General features: G+C 40.3%; 1 protein-coding gene across 1 annotated transcript in view; it reads right to left on the minus strand.

The window, feature by feature from the left end:
- The window catches only part of pacsin3 (protein kinase C and casein kinase substrate in neurons 3), a 33,513-nt gene extending 16,428 nt beyond the window's left edge, over positions 1-17,085 (minus strand). Inside the window, 4 exon segments of the mRNA XM_034116762.1 lie at positions 1,364-1,599; positions 2,132-2,288; positions 2,997-3,097; positions 16,724-17,085. Of these exon segments, the coding sequence (XP_033972653.1) occupies positions 1,364-1,599; positions 2,132-2,288; positions 2,997-3,050 (447 nt within the window). The 5' untranslated portion in view covers positions 3,051-3,097; positions 16,724-17,085.
- Between the last annotated feature and the right edge of the window lie 978 nt (positions 17,086-18,063).

Genomic DNA, 18,063 nt, shown 5'->3' on the forward strand with positions numbered 1-18,063 from the left:
ACTTTGGTAAGTGGCTACACTCAAAGTTGTATCCCTTCTTCATCACAAAGTTATTTCACACAGGGCCGAAAAAAAAGACAGAAAATAGCAAAGTGAACAGGGTCAGGTACAACAGTTTGATTCAATCGATTTAGTTGGATATTCATTTTACAAATAAGACAACACATTAGTTGATTAAATATATTTTGAAATGACACATTAAGAGCAATTGTATGTGTTAATGGTAAGGAAAGGTTCAGCACTTGAGCTACCAACAACAAAATTGTGTTTATTACCTGTTTTGCACACTCCTTTTTAAGGAGTTGTAAAAACTGGATTTATACTTGAATGTTTTGCGCTGAGGAGCTACACTGCAAGTGTAATATTGAAAAATTGAACCTTCATCGGGGCCATAGATATTTTTGATGCTGGTGATGACATTAAAATATGAAAAAGGGGCCCTATTATGCTTTCTGGGTTTACCCTTTCCTAAAGTGTGTTCTATAGGTTTCTGTGTATGGTCTACAAATCCTCCAGAGGAGTTTCTTGAAAAGCCTCCATTGGACTCCTTTGTTTAATTCGGTAACATAATGACATCACTATCTAACACTTGCGCTTCTATTGGCTAGCCTCAATCAGGCTGGGCTCTGGTTTCAGAAAGAGCGTGAAATATTAGAGACATTTTTGACATTAAAGCAAGGAAACATTACAGATTAGAGAAACAAATATGAACCTGAAATTGAGCATATAAGGGCCCCTTTAAGGAAAGACCGTCAGTAGTCTTCTTCTTTATAGTTATAAGTCAACAACACAATTACCATGCAAACCTCCTTACATTACTATACATGTATAATTGTAGCTCACAGTCACCCTGTTTCACAGAGTAAATGAAAGAAGGTGGGCAAGGTTATTGCAGATTATTGAGCATGAGCCACCCAGAAGAATTACCACTGAGTCTTTAAAGGTAGGGTAGGTAATTTTGGAGAAACCAGCTCGAGTGCGCTAGAATTTGAAAATACACAGCCGGAAAAAATCTGCCACTTCCTTACAGAGCCCCTCCTCCAACACACACGAACGCACACATGACCAATGAGGGCTCGAGATAAGTTTGTGCACAGATGGAAGGCTGACAGGCAGGTAAGCCATCCAGTTATTTTAGCCGGGCCGGCTAAAATGATTGGTCGTGCTTTTTACAGTACTACGGCTTCCACAGATGACATTTTTTAATGGATTTTTTGTCAAAGCACTTAAGATATTCATTGCTATCGGGATGTTAAGAGCATTCCATGGAATATAACAAAAAGTGTACCTCGAGCCGGTTTCTCAAACTTACCTACCCCACCTTTAAATCTCGCTTTACTTACAACCGATAGACAACGCTCACCTCCTTCAGTTTTCGGACCCAGGGTTTCTGTGCTTTGCGGAAGCCGTCGTCTGCGTCCTTGGTCTCCCTGAAGCCTCCTATCATCTGCTTGTGGTAGGCGTCCTTCTGCCAGTTGCGCACCATCTCGCTGTCCTCCGCCACCAGGCGCTCCCGCAGCTCCAGGTGCAGCTCGCTGAGCCGGTCGGCCGCCTGCATAAAGGCGTGCCACGCTTTCTCCAGTGTCCCATACTGAGGACCTGAGGGGCAAGAGTGGGGAGAGGAGACACACTCATCTCATTTAGCTTCAAACTAAAAATATAACGAAAACAATCATCCTTGTTGGTTGGTTTGTTGGTGTTGATTTTGGTCAAGGTTAAATTGTAAATCAAATCAGTGAATCTGTCAGATTTTGGTGAAGCCCCTGATTTGGTTTTAGCCAATGCTTTAAAAAAACACTTCCTGTGAATCAGTTTAGCTTAAAACCTAACTAATTTATGTTTACATAATGTTCATATTTTTGTTAAAAGTAGTACTTTTCCACATTTGAACTTAAAATAAGCATAAATATAATCTTTCCTTCAAAAAAATAATATTCTCATGTAAAAATGTGCCTCAATTCATTGATTAGTTGCAGCAAAAGCTGACACTTTGCAGTTAGAACAAATCAATTGTTTGCAACCCTTGGTAGTGGCATAAATCAAACACACCAAAGGTCAAATATCAAAGTAGTTTTAGGTATAACTTTTCAATTTCTACTGCAGCCCTTACTGATGGGTGATTTCCGCTCACCTTTCTCCACGACACCCCTCCACCTCTTGGCCCAGTCACTCAGCTGCAGAGCGTAACCCTTCTCTATCTTCGCTCTCTCCTGGAAGCAGCTGACCATATCATGACACAGCCGGTGGCCATCGTCTATCCGCTTCACCGTCCTCTTGTAGTTTCCCGGCTGCACAGGAAACGCACACACACAATGAGGACATAGACTTAGACTGAAGTTTCGTAGTGCATTCTAATCATTGTTGCTCTGTCAGTTCGATGCTTGTTACCACATTAGTGTGGCAAAATGTCAACAGGGCAGGATGTTTAGTAGACCAGCGATGAAAGATATACAGAGAGTGAGTGTAAGGTTGAAAGTATGTCGTTTTTCCAGATGTAAGCCGGCAGTCAGTCAGCAGGGACTCATTATGTGTCTGTGTCTCTATCTAAACACCACCTCCGGCTGCTCCTCTCTCAATGGCCTCATCAACACACAAGACTACGATTATCCAGGTTTCCAGACCAGTAGCAAATATATTAAGGATTTTATTACTGCTGTTCTAAATAACTAATTTGGTCACCAGAGTGGGACGTCCATTAATCACAGGGTTGGTAGTTCATTTTCCCAAGTTCCTCCCTCTCCACATGTGGAGCGTCCTTGGGCAGGATACTAAACCCCAAATTGCTTCCAGCATGTTAGCACATTAACACCATGGTAGCTTATTGGCATTTGAATAGGCAAAATGTAAGGAACATGTGGGAACATAAAACCCACATGAAAATGCAGCAATTATGAGTGAGCAAGCACTACCAGTCAATAGCATAATTAAATAATTCATTTTTCCTTGAGTTTTCTCTTGATGTAAGAAATGAGTGTGCACGTGTGTTTCCACTGTACCTCCCAGAAGCTGTCCGAGCTCCCCAGGTCGCTGAGGTCTCCATTGGAAGACATTGTGGGGTCGGCCTTACAGCACGGAATGGTGGCGGCTACAGAAAATACTGCAGAGAGAGGGAAAATACCATTAAATACTGTACATACAGCTGGTTTCAGGTGAAACATTCAACACTTTTGACAAGCTGAAATCCAATCATAGACTCATGTTAACCTAGAGGGGAGGACACCAACAATTTTGTTTTGTTATTGTAGCAAATTTTACTCAGTTACGAGCCAGTATACTCTACATTTAAATATTGCTGTTTCAAGAGCCAACTTATTTAAGGGTCATGTTTGGGTTTAAGCTGTCACAATTGTGTGTTTTTTTTACTGCGTGTGCCAAAGGGTGTCTATGTGCTATTAACTTGGGCACAGGTATTTAAGGTGTGTCAGGTCACATGATTGGGTGTGTTTGCTATAGATCTCTTTCGAAGAGCATATGGTTAACACCGTAGCGTGAGAGTTCGTAAGTACCGCCATGATTGTTTGGCCGTCAAAGAAATGAATATTGATGTATATGGACTCACTCTACTTTTATGATGCACACAAAGACAATAAATGGATTGTATTGTGCTCTGAAAAGGGGTCTACCAATTCTTCATTGCAGCAAAAAAACTAACTGTATCCCACACAGTATAACCCATCAGCCAGGTCTATAATACAATTCCATGGAAGTTTTATTATTAGGCTTAAGCTCCTGGATCAAAAGTTCAAAAGTAGACAAAGGACATACCATTAAGTCCCCCTTTCTAAGATGCCAGTAGTATTACAAAGATATACATTAATTAAGGTATGACAATCAGACATAGTTGGAACAATATGAAATTACATTTTATAAACAACCATGTCTTCGTGACCTTTTAGTCTCACTGTACACAGCTCTACAGTTTCAGCCTCTGGCAAACTGCAGCTCCACGTCAGTCGACACAGACACTACTGAGACCTCACCGCTCGCTGCCCACATGGCTGCTTTCTCCACGTTGCTGCCCAATGTTTCCTCCTACGAACAACTGGGCTGTGTGTCCGTCTAACACTGATGCCCGCTCTCACACACACACATCCTCTGTTACTGAGGCAGGAATCTGTGTCAGCCAGTCCACAATAGATCTCATTCATCAGAGAAATGCCGCGCAAACATTTGTACAGCATAGTCTCAAATATTAACTCACGGATACAAATAATGTTAAACTTCATTACGCCTCTGCCTCTTCATGTTTGAAAAACTTCAACGGCCAAAAGAAGATTCAAAATAACTGTGTGTTTAAAGGTGCCCTGTGTTGTTTTCTTGTAAAAAGGAAAAAAGAAAAAGAAAGAAGAGGTGGTCCTTAAACTAATAGTTTGTGTACGGCCTTTTCGCACAATTCATATTTAATTAAACTCCAAAATGAGGAGAATGCTCTGCATTGAATCTGCCGATGAACCCTATCAATAGTTCAATGCGACTCTACCTCACTACACGTCACACAACTTCCTGTGGCAGACACAACAAAATGTCGAGGACGCTTGCTTGGTAGCACATGTCTTCCGAGTCACTTGCTTCAGAAGCGAGGCAAGAATCCTTCCTAGCCTCGGAAAACGAAGAATGGTGGAACAGGCTAACAGGTGTGCGTCATATGCGAGGCCCCGCCTTAAATGGAGCGCGATTTCCGCCAAAGATTTGGAAATTGGTCCGTGCGCAAAGCATTGTGGGGATTTTAAGACCGCGGAGTCTACTCATGTGCAGCCTCGAAATGTTTCGCTACGAAGTACGCCGGCCTCGGTAGAATTCCAAGTATGCTGGACATTGGAACAGTCCTTCGGCGGGACTCGATGACGTAGTATGCTTGAAATAGTGGCTCTGGAGCAGCCTTCCTCGACATTGAGAAATACCCACTGTCTGTAAGCATGTACACTTCCACTGCAGGAATCCCATCAGCACGATCAAATATATCCACACTCAATCACCACAAATACAGATGACTGACTGATGATAATGGTTTACATATCCATGCTTTCACTATAGAAAATATGGCTTTCTATGAAATAAAAAACTCCCTGCAGATATTCAGTCCCCTGACTGGGAGGCTTTTAGTGAGAAACACATTAGGGAAATGATGGGTTTAGAATTAACATGAAAGTAACAGAGTTAGTAAGAGCAGAACATAAAAAAAGAGCGTCTTCCTACTAAAATATGTTGTATCGGTATATTTTTTAGGAGCAGATATCATAATTTTTGAATAAAGAAATAAATGACCATCTCCTATAGAAGGTTGTTTAAAAAATAAAAGGTATTTATTTCCTGGAAGATGAATAAATAAAAGCGTCACACACTATGTGATATTTGCTTACACCCGTCATGACAAACATTTGATATAAGTGCTATATAGATATTATCTATTAGTCAGAATCTCAACAGTCATCTAAGCTAAATGTGAATATACCTCTAAATGGTCAAATACACTGAGCATTTAAGAACAACTACCAGAGAAGTGTTAAACAGAGTACATTGAAACCTTAATATGTTACAGTTTTATCACACTGCCAAGCCTTTTGGTCTCCAACAGCAAAGCTTCACTAGACAAGCCTGTGAGACGTTCCTGGTGATTTTTCCTCCCTATTTTTCACAATGTTCTGTGTCACTGTTAATGACTAGTTGACTCCCAAAATAACAGCAGTGGGCGTAGATGTGCACTGGGAGGAGGTTGGTGCTAAATTAGATGTCGCGTACAACAGTATCCTTGGTGAGCTCTGCAGGGAACAATGTGGGAGTGAGTCTAAATAAAGTCTACAGTTATCCCGAATGATACATCTGCAAAGTCAGGAGGAGGACTTGCACTTACTTGTGCTACTGCACATTGCTGATACTGGGCGGAGACCTGATTAAAAGAAATCAAGTTAAATATGTGTTTGTCCGTCTGTCTGTGAGGCACTGCCTGCATCTAATCCCCTTTAGACACCTGAGCTCTAATTTTCTCCCTGCACTTTAGAGACTGTAAAGCACAGGTGGAGGCAACAGAGGGATTGCCGTGTGTGTGTGTGTGTGTGTGTGTGTGTGTGTGTCATAGGTTTATGGTAAGTATGCTGCCTGTGGAGGTATCTGCCACCAGCATGCTAGAACATGAGTGAGTATGAGAAAACTGACTTTGCCATTGACCGCTAATTACTGCTCCTATATCCTACAAGACAGAAGTGTGTGTCTCAGTGTGTGAGTGTATTTGGGTGCGGCTCATTATAAGCAAGTAAGTTTGGAAGCCTGCACTTGTATTATGTCTATACCTGCTGGAGTTCTGACAAAAAACTGACAAAATAAGTAAAACTGATGAAAGTCAACAGACCAAACTACCATTAAATACAATACTGATATTTACTAAGTAGAGCTTGAAAGCATCAAAGTAAATGGACTGTATTTATATTGCGCTTTAGCCAGTCTTTATGACCCCCTCTTAAAACGCTTTACATACTATAAGTCATCATTCACACAGAACAACCTGCCATTTGCTCAGGTAAGCTAACATACACACATTCACACACCATGCCAATCAGGAGCAACTCGGGGCTAAGTTTCTTGCCCAAGGACACATCGACATGTGGACTGAGTCGCACCATCATTTATGGAACATCGATCACCAGTTGCTAACATCTAACGTTAACTTTCCCACCGTCAAATACGGAAATGTTGTTCACAATGTAGCAGTATCAGGGAAAAAACAAGTGCGTCTACGGGACACTCCTCAAACTAAAGTAGTAAAAATTACGCTTTTGACATGATCGGACTAGATCACAGCTCTTCAAAAGGTGGTTTGTGACAGCCAGTTGGTCCTTAGCCAACCAAAATATAGCTTTTCCCAAGATTAAAATATGTCTGACACTCATGACACAGGAACACAATCTGAACACATTATCCACAAAGATATATCAAACTATACCCTAAAAATAAAACATTTACACAACGTTAATGATAATCTATCTGTTATGCATCCTCATCCAATCATGTGAGCTAGCTAAGATTTCCATTAAGGAAAACAGTTAAGGATTAGAAACCAAGACAAACTACCCTAATGACCCACCTCACTACCTGGTAAAGAACACCAGGTTAGGTCCTAAGTGAGGTTAGCTTTGGTCTTGTTTCTAAAGGTATAAAGTTACAACAATATGCAGGCAGAGCTTATTTTATGCAAATAGTGAAATATAGCAGATGAGAGCTGGTGACATCAATTGTCCTGAGTCCCGACAGTCCCATAAGCTGTGACGTGTATAGTTACAGTATATGTGTACCTGACACAGTTTACTGCACTGGCATGACTCAACCGAAAAGGGAAGAAAGACAACAAGATTTTACACCGATCTGTGATGTGGCTTGTGTTTTTTTAAGGAGATAATGACACAGTGGGAGAGTAAATATACTTACATTAAGTCATTTGAATATATTAATTGAAATACTGAATACAAAATTAGCTTTTAAATCCTTTAATTCCTTAAAAGGCTCTTGGGCGTTGAAGGGCGGCTGGGCTGAGGACCATCCCACCATCTGTTCGTGGTGAAAGTGCTAGTGTTTTTCAAAGATGTTTACATTACATTGGGTTCAATCCCCTCGGTTTAACCAAAACACAGTGCACTGACCTAAGACCGTCCTGGAGGTCAGGGACCTGCTGGAGCTGCAGACAAGTATAGTCAGAGGGCGGAGAGGGGTATGAGAGTATGTAAGACACATGAGAACCGACGTCTAACAAAAGGTCATCAATTATCAAGATAATATGGTCTCTCGACAGGACATTATCTACGACAAAAAAACATTAAAAAAAAATTCTATTCGATTTTTGTTTTTGCCTCAAGAATTATTTTATCGTGTGGCCCCTGGTTTCTATTTCATATATCCACTAACCATTTGAAAGCATCCAGAAGCTACAGGTATGTCCTGCATCCAAAACTGTGCAGCAGACGGTCAGGCCCGACTGACACAGGACAGGAGGAGCATTGAAAGACGAGAAGAAGTGATGGAAGGAACGAAGAAAGACGAGAAGAATAAGACAGGAAAGCTGGTGACGGATAAGTGAGAGAAGTGCAGGTGAACACAAATGAAGTTAAAGCTAAGATAGGTGTTGAGGAAGTTTACAAACTAAAGTGGAGCAAGTTGTTTCTGTTACATAGCAACAACTTCAAATAAGGCATGTGGAGCTGGTTTGTCAAGCTAAAAAAAAGAAAAACGACAAAATACAGACGCAGCCAAATAAATAAATCCGGTATCAAATGGCATTAAGAATGAATCCTTTGTGCGTGTGTGTTAAGGTGGGGCTGTCCTTCCACAAATACTTAAACACCAGTCATTTTATATTGTATCGCTGAATTATGAAGAAATATGCCCCCGTTTAGAAAAAGACAACCGAGCCACTCAGCGCTTTAAAAGTGGGATTAAGAGCATAAAGGAATATTTTCAGTTTATCCAGAAATATGTGTGCAGAAAAAGGGCAACAAGCAGCTGCACGAGTTGACAAATAAAAATGTAATTATAAAAAGGTTAACTGATCTAAGTTACTGTTCCTATGCCAAAGAGAAACAGAAATGGTGACCCGATAATGAAAGGTTTAGAGGATTTCACAAAGCATCACAAGAATATTTAGTTTAGATCACTGTGAAAGCAAAGATGTGATGCTCATGTTTTATCATGCTTCAGGTTCGTAAATAGGTTTGTTAATTTACCCCGGGTTACAAAAAAAACAAACAATGGGAATTTAAGTCTTTTTTAAATGTTAATAAAACGGTTTTCAAATCAGTGGCACAGCTGTAGATCTGTAGTCCACAACAAACTACAAATACAATGCAAAAGACTGCTGATTATTCCCATTCAAAGCCTAGAACAAATGTACAATATTGTCTCTGCTCAGATGCAAAGATAATCAGAGACGTGTAATTCTGTCAATCATGGCATTAAACAATAGTAAAAAAAATCATTGTCTAATATCCCTGATGGCTGGAGAGAGATAGAGAGAGTGATGGAGGGACAGAAGGGGGATTTTGGTTGTTGGTTTATAGAGAAATGGGTCAGGCGAGTAAATAGGAGGAGGGGGGGGGGGGGGGGGGGGGGGGGAGGGGGGAGTGACGGATAGAGAGGCAGGTCCAAACCTCATAAGCTCCAGTGGAAAAACTCACAGTCATTAATCTGATTAATGTACACCAACAGTTTCCCTGCAGCCGGGCTTTGTCTCGATGCTTCCACACATCGAGCATGTGGAGGCCTGCACAAGAATTAGTCCATAAGCTCCTCTGATACTTCTGCATTCCAGCAGTTTGTGAGAGTTTGTACTGTAGGTGCACAGCACGGCCTGCCGCCTCGCACTTCTAGAAACAGAAGCGTTTTAGATACTTTTTCTGCCCTAGCTGCCTTACTATGGAAACAGCTGGCATCATACAAGAGCCTGAGAAACAGCTGTGTGCCAGAGTGCTGCTGTCTCTTTCACAAATGAGAGACTGGCTGTTTAAAGAAAGAAAACCATACTGATGATACCAAAATGATTGCTTTTGGCAGATTTAAACCACATTATGAGTTTCTTTGAATGCCACCACCATGCAGCTCGTTCTATCCCTTTAAATGGCAGCTGAGGCCACAGAAGTTTAACAAATGTTTAGAGTTTTGGAGTGAATCACTACTTGGATGACTTTGCCTTCAAGCTGTTTTATTAGCCTTGTTTCCATGTTAAAAACCACTGCAGTGTGTGTCTCAGCTGTAACTGAAGCTTCATTAAAAGGCCAACAGGAGGACTTTTTCTCACTGCTTCTCTGGCCTCCGTTTCATCACAAGTGCCAAGTTACCCAGCACAAACATGCTGAGTGAAGAGTGAAGACTATGAGGAAGTGAGGAGGAAAATCCTTCCACATAGTGACAGCTTCAGATCTAACAGCAACATGAGACTAATAGTTCCTTATTAAACATTGGCCAATACGGCAATGCAACCAAACAACAGTGAACCTAGTAGAGGTGTCACACTTTATCGATGATCGATATCACGTGATAGGAAAATGCAACAATTTAAATCATAGAGGTTAAAAAAAGACTAAACCTTTAACTTAATCTGATTGTTTATAACTATCAAAAAGTCAAAAATATTCTTCACAATTAGTCAGAGGGTAAAATGGCAGCAGGTTAGAAAATGTTGACAAGCTTTCTGTCCTGTAGAACACTAGTTGGTGCAAATATGAAGTAATGGTTCGATATTTTCTGAAATAAACTTAGTAGTTTTCTTCGTAACAAGAAGCTACATTTAGCTTAAAGACTGGAAACATGGGGAAACAGCCAGCATGGCTCTTTCCAAAGATAAACAAATCCACCAACCAGCACCTCATCATCATTAAAAGACATAAACGGAAAAAGTCCAAGAAACGTCTGTTGCTTGCGACAGATGTCATACGAAGAACAAGTGAATGACTCTTCTTCACCCACTAAGTATGAGTGACCAAACTACAACACTGCATTATTTTCCTTAATTATACACCAACAATAATTCCTTCCAGTCCTAACACAGTAGGCATTGCCTTAACACTAATACTGTCTACTGTTCAGATGTTTTGATAGGTGGTGTGTCAGGAAATGAACCAGAAAATCCTCTTACTTCATGGGTTGATGAAATCGTATCTGGTCAGGCTCAATCACATTTCAAAGTGAAGACTTAAGAGATATCATCTGGATTTGTGAGGCTACAACAAGATTCCATCAACAAAGTCAACAAATGAAAATACTGAGGGGATTAAATGTAGCTGGTAGCCAGTGCAGGCATCGTATCTGTGAGGGTATCACTGTGAGGCTGCATGCACATCAGATCAGGCGTTCAGGGAAAACACCAGTCCTCCTATTCATTTCAGTGTGGGTGCTGCATTTGGCACGTGGTCGAGGGGGAAGTGGAAAAGACGCGGTGCAAAAGTTTAAACAAATTTCCAGGGAGCTCCATTTAACTAAGGCACAAATTAAAAAAATCTAATTGGTGTCACGCAGACAAACCCAACTATAACCGCTTGTGGAAAAGGTGGCAACACAACTACAGGAGACCAAATGACACACCCAATACCTAGATTTTAGCTCGGTTTGAAAATTGTTTGTTGGAAACATTCGGGATAATCTAAGTCTAAGAACACATCTCGACTAAATATATAACAAAGGTTTAGCTTTATTTCAGACATTAATGTAGAAACAGTATACATGTATCTTAAGCAGGACTTGTACGTGTACATTGTTGTGTGGGTACTTTTTACGTTTTAAGTTAAATGGATTATTCTACTGTAAACCAAAATGTTGGGAAGCTATTCCATTATTCACAAATGAAGAACTGTTATTAGATGGCAGGCAGTGGGTAAAAGTCCAAAGTGTATTTGTAATGTCAAAATGTACTCACTATGCAACATTTTTCATACTGTTGGGAAGTTTATTTGACTGTATAACGACATATTGAATTTCATATGCTAATTATAGAATCTTCAAAGTAACTACAGCTGTCAGATAACTGTAGTGGAATAAAGAAGTACGACATTTGGCTCTGACATGTAGTGGATCTGTAATGGTTTAACTTAGCATTCATTGGTTTAATTGGACATAGTTACTTTCCTAAATGACTGGAAAACAATAGGAACAATTATTAAGAAAAACAACACATAAACCACATGTTACACAGGAGCAAAACCATGCAGACACTGTTAAAGCATAGAGCCCAGCAGAACTTACCTTATCAGAGACGAAAAACAGAAGGACAGATGTCCAACAGAAGACAGTCTTTGTCTCCTCGGGCCTGAGAGACAGAAAAGGGGACAGACAGAGAGGCAGCAGATGCCAAAGCAGAGGGAAACACGGAGAGGGTTGTTAGACAGCGGAGCAGCGTTAGATCCCAGCAGCCTGGAGAAGGTGGAGGACGAGCCCCTGTTATATGTCTCCCTGCTGGCTGGAAGGTGGCACATTCTGGGGCTCATGGTGAAATGCCACATATGGAGCCTGTTGTGGACGGATAATGAAACAGCAAGGACCGGCAGCCCCCCCCCCACTAGTGGAGGTCAGAGTAGTTAGCTAACACCTCTAAAATTGCCTGCCTGGGAAATGAGTTGGGAAGGGAGTGTCAGGATTTAAAAAAGGAAAACAGTGATATTTTTCCATCGGTCTGTTTACTGCAAATCACTTTTAAATACATATCTTGACAGTCAAGACACATAAGGGTAATTGTAAAGAATTGTAAATGTTCCAAACTTAAGAAACATCATATTCACAACTACTAAAATAAAGGCTTTTTTGAAATATTCAGGTTATGTTTGTAGGATCAAAAGTCCCACTTTTAGTTTATTTGAAAGTTTTCTCATGAGCAAAATTCCTGATCCCAATGTATTTAAATGAAAATACTCTCTCCTAATGCTTTTCTCCCATTAGAATGGTTGATTCAAGTTACTGTCCTAAAATAATTGTCCACTTTTGAATGAAGAGCTAAGAGCCCGACCCTTTTTTTCAAACAGAAAAAAAGGTTGCAACTGGTTAGTAATAAACATCAAATAATGAAGAACCAGAAAAACCTACAAGGTGCTTCATGACACGGTGGTTAGATATGAAGAACAGTGTGAGAAGGCACAACGAGAGGCAAGAAACCCAAGAGCAAAGCAAACTCATTCCTGTTAGTGATCATTCTTTGCCCTGGTGCATTGTTTGTAAATGGTGAGTCAGGAGTGTGGCTTCAAAAATAAAACAATCAAAATTAGAGATGTCCCGATCCGATCACGTGATCGGGGATTGGAGCCGATCACGTGATTTTCAAAAGATCGGAATCGGGAAAAAAAAATCGGGGATCGGAATCTTTTTTTTTTTTTTTTTTTTTTTTAATAATTTTTATTTTTTTATTTTATTTAATGTTACAAACCAACAATGACCATGTTCACGTCTTAAAGTCATCCTGAGGCCTTAGTTTTGGTTTAAAATTACACAACATCATGTATGTGTTGCTTCTTTTGGGCTTGTTTTCATAGACCTGGTTGCTTATTTCTCTCAAATCTGGCAACAGAGTGGGCGCAGTGTCTAATAGTAGCAGTAAGCTAACGAGAGGCTACGTTCAGCTGGTGACTCGGGACAGAGAAAATGTCAGGAGTTTGGAAGTATTATAAAATTGAAAGCGAAGGCAGTGTAACAGCCAGATGCAATGTTTGCAAGGCGGAGGTTCCGCGTGGTGGAAAGAACAGAGCTACGTTCAACACGACCAATCTAATACGCCACCTGAGAAACAAACACCAACAACAACACAACGAGTACACAGCGGCCATTCAGGTAACGGCACTGAAACAACCAACACTTTCAGAGACTTTTAAAAGGAAAGAGAAACTGCCCCAGAACAGTGAAAAGGCCAAAAAAATAACAGCCAAGATAGCTGAATTCATTGCGTTGGATGACCAGCCGTTATCTGTGGTGGAGAACGTGGGGTTTAAGGGACAACTTGAATGCTTTTCTCCTTTTTTTTCTCTTAATGCATTGCATAAAGATCGGATCGGGAAAAATCGGTATCGGCAGATTGTCAAAATCAAATGATCGGAATCGGATCGGGAGCAAAAAAAGGTGATCGGGACATCCCTAATCAAAATGAAATATTATATATCACCTTATAGGGGGATAATACATGTCCCATTGGTTTGTTTAATGTTTATTATAGTGTAGTCATGATTAAAATACTGAACAAAAAAACTGGTCCTGACTTTGTAAATTCCAATTATACATGAACAATCAATGTTCAGGCAAAGGTATCCTCTACATACAATATTGGTTGTTGCAATATTATGATAACACTTTCATTGTTTTTCTATATTTTTTAAATCCCTAGACTCAATAAAGTGACTTCACAGCTTTTAAATCTATAATATCCATATGATTTCTCTCAAGTTTCTTGTCAATATCCTGTGATATCCACATTAAATAGTCCCTATCACATTATTGAAAACATTTTCCATTTTCCCGAAACGCCTCAGTGACATTTGCCCTCCAAAGTTGTGAACCTGATATAATTGCAGGTTTTTTAAGCAGCAGTTTTAACATGTCACACTCCCCGCCCATGTGGTGATCTCTTCCCGTAACACCTGACAGCCCGAGGCTCTAGCTCTAACTGACAGCTCACCATGTGACGGTGCGAGGACAGGGGCGAGGCGAGGACAGAACACAAAACGAAAGCAGATCACAGAGAGGCGGAGTACAGCAGCCTGAAGGAAAAGGGCAACTCAGCCTTGTTCCCACTCAAACAGCTGATCTCTCAGCTCATTCTGACCAGAACCACATCAGAGAGGCCATGATGCTTAAAGGGGAACCGCCTCCAAGCTAGCTTCCCTTCGCTCTGCACCAGCCTGAAGGCGGGACGCTGGCTGGAGCTGGCTTGGCACAATCTGTTGCACGTTGCAAAGATGAACCTGTTTTTCCCTTGCTGTTCACATGTGGCTCCAGTGTGCCTGCTTTAAGCCGTGCTGTCTAGTAAATTATACACAGAACACCCAGGACTTATATTCTCAAAATATAGCTTTAACAAAAAGATCCTGAGTGCCGGCTTTTTAAAAATGTCAATCGGACAAATTGATGGACTGCTATTTTGATAAAGTCATTTTTTAAGACATAACACATTTGATGGTTATATTTTGTCAAATTCGAGGATTTCTTGCTTTTTCCTCTTGTATAGTACACGGATGTGTTTTTGGTGATCAGACAAAAAAAAACACGGATGTGTTTTTGGTGGTCAGACAAAAAAAAGCTATTTGAAGAAGTGATCTTTGTGTTTTAGATTAACCTGGTGTCAACTCCAATCCTCTGGGTTTCTTAAACTGTTTCAAGATGTGCTGACAAAATAGAAAAACAGAAAGTGACTGACTTGCCCTCTTCAGCTTTTGACTCCTGATGTCACAAACTTAAGTTTTAATTTAAAAAAAAAAGCACAGATACGTGAGCCAACCAGAGCAGAGATGGCGGACGGGGTAGAAGTTTCACATTCTGCGTTGACATGTTTCCAGGAAATTCCACTTGCTTGGCAGGGTTTGAAGCCTGAAGCAAGGGGAACGTTTCAGCCTGTCTGCCCGCCCCCAGATACACAAATGAGTTAACGCTCCTTTTTTTTTAAGGTTGGACGTCTAAACGCATTTAAAGTCATGAAGGCATAATCAGTGACATTTACCAACACTTTTATGAAGAAAAATTGAAAATACAAATGTATTCTGTAGTGCTTTTCAGGACTTAAAATCTAAATCCTCCATTACCAAGTTCTTTTGTATCTAGTAAATGTAATCAGGTGACACTGTGTGCTGGAAAAAGGTTACATGTAGTGTCATATACAGATGTATCAACCAACTCTGACACTGTAATACTTCTCAGCCTTTTCTAGTTCATTGTTTAGATTTTCCGGTACATTTGAAGTTTAGCCTTTATTACATACCTAATGCTTACGATATCCCTAATGGTGGAGACCAAAAACAGAGCTAAAAGGGGTGTAAATTGTCCTTTTTATCCTATTGCCGACCTACATATTATCAATAACAACTTGATGAGCTAGCTTTGGTTGTGCTTCTGTCAATTTGTTTTGTAGTTTTTCTACAGATCAAACATCACAGAGAAATGTAATAATGACTCCCCCAGTCAATTCTGTATGTTGTTATGTGTCTGTATCTGATAATAGAGATGGCCCTATGTTCAGCCTACAAGCAGCAACTAAGCTAGCAGCATTTCTAAAGTGGCAGTGGCTCAGTCAGTAGGGGCTTGGACTGTGAGCCGTAGGGTTCGCCGGTTCAAGTCCCTGGCCAGACCTAAAAATGGAGTGTGGACTGCTACTTGGAGAGGTCCCAGTTCACCTCCTGCCCTGCCGTGGTGCCCTTGAGCAAGGCACCGGACAACCCGCCACCCCCATTGCTCCCCAGGCGCTGCCCACTGCTCCTACAGTAGTACTACTCCTGGTACTAGGATGGGTTAAATGCAGAGGCCAAATGTCACTGTGTGTGCTGTGTGCTCTGCATGTGTGACCAAAGAGGGTTTCACCCCTCCCAATATTATTATTAAAGTTAGTATTGTATTCTTAACACCTGTACTTCTCTTCCTACTCTGGCAAGTCAAAATGTTGCTGTTGTTGATGTTGTTGTTGATGATATCAAAATTGGTGAGAAGAATCTCACAATGCAAAATCTTGTACTTTAGTAAAACTATAGCAATACCATATTGTAAAAAATACCATAATTAGAATGTATCTATGGGGAGGTGGAGCTAATTTGAATAACTGTATTTACTACTGCTGGATATCTTAACCTATAATTAATGTGTATTTAAAAATTGATTTGTATTATCTAATCATCTAAAAAGTAACTAGTAACTAAAAGCTGTCAAATAAATGTAGGGGTGTGAAAACTACATTATTGGCTTCTAAAATGTAGCAGAGTAGGAGTATAAAGTAGAATTAACTGAGAATACTCAGGTAAAGTACAAGTACCTTAACATTTTACCGTACTTGGGTAAATATACTTAGTTACTTTCCACCACTTCAGACCACTAGCTTTTAGCTAACTAGTTCAGGTGCCAACTGTCAGTTTAAGACAGTGTTTGTTACGTTACCCGGAGTTTAACACAGTTTGGTTGATTAAATAGTGATGTTACATAGCATACGCCTACGCAGTAATACACAAATATAGGTTAAAACTGGATTACACGAGTGTCAACATGTGCTCTGCAGACAGGTGAGGTCTCTTACCTGTTTCTCTCCGACCTGGAGGAAGAAACACACAGTCCTCCGGAAGTTTGACCGCCTCGATGGATGTGCAGCCCGGTAATAATACACAGCCGTAAGTCCTCTTTTAAACCCCCACAAACTGCGACATCTTGCAAGTTTACTCCGCAGTCTCCCGTCGACCCCCCTGAGCCATTTACACGGTGAGAAGACCCGGCAAATTGACCACAATGCTTTTCTTTCGTCGGTTAAAAAAGTGAAGTTTCCAGAGTGATATGTAAACAGTTTATTTTTTGGAGGGGAATGAGAGGCAGTCTCGGCCGGCAGATACTGAGTGTGTTCCGTCCTCCGATGCCTGCTGGTGTCTGTGTGTAATCAGATGCTGCTCACCACAATATCCATTCATCCTCTTACACAGGTTAACCCTTCACTGTCTGACAAGGCTTTATGCTGCCTTACAGGACCGTCGGAAAAACCGCTACTCTGCAGGCAGGGACAAACATACTTCGAGTCCTTACGTACCCATTACTGTATTGGATGTGTTAACTGAATGCATGAATAATGAAATATAATAATTTGTGAACAAAAAAATTCACAAATTATTCACAAAAATGTTAACAATTGTACCGTTACTACAAAGCATAGAAAAGTTAAAAGTATAACTGTTACTTACTTTACAAGCCAATTTAATTTAGTTTGTAAGACATATGCTACTGCTTTATACATTGCAAGAATCGTTTTCCTTTACCTTCAAAAATAGGAAAGTTGACATTATTATTAATAGTGTAATATGAAATTAATTTTTAGTTTTCAGTCTAAACTAAACAGTTCCATCTAGTGGGGAAATTAAATCATTACAGCCTCAAAAAAGTGACCTAAATGTATATAACTCTATTGTTGGAAATAATAATGTCCTTATTGTTTTCGAAATAGCACCATTAGAATCTCAAAAATGTTAAACGGATGTGAATCAACCTCTTGGTCCAGAGCAGTTTCTAATTGGACTTTGAGATGAGATGTTCTGTGGACTTCGACTTTTTTAAAATTAAGAATGAATGTTAAACTTCAATATTTAAGCCACACCCAATGTGTCCTGAATAAATTATTTAAAGAAATAAACATAATGAAATGACTAGTAGTTTTGTTTTAAGTAAAGTAGGCCTACTCAACCTCTCCAGGAACTAGTTTCTCCTCCCAAATCCGTCACTACAATAAGTATGCAGCTCCCCTGGTCACTCACTTCACACTCATTTGTTTGTCATAAAGACGCTGTAATGATGTGGTTAACCAGAAAGAAGCAGTGAAGTTCAAAGTGTGACCGCATTCAAGTAAAACTTCATAATTTAAAGCACAAGTTGGACCTC

The sequence above is a fragment of the Trematomus bernacchii genome, unplaced genomic scaffold, assembly GCF_902827165.1.
Source record: "Trematomus bernacchii unplaced genomic scaffold, fTreBer1.1, whole genome shotgun sequence".
NCBI lineage: Eukaryota > Metazoa > Chordata > Actinopteri > Perciformes > Nototheniidae > Trematomus > Trematomus bernacchii.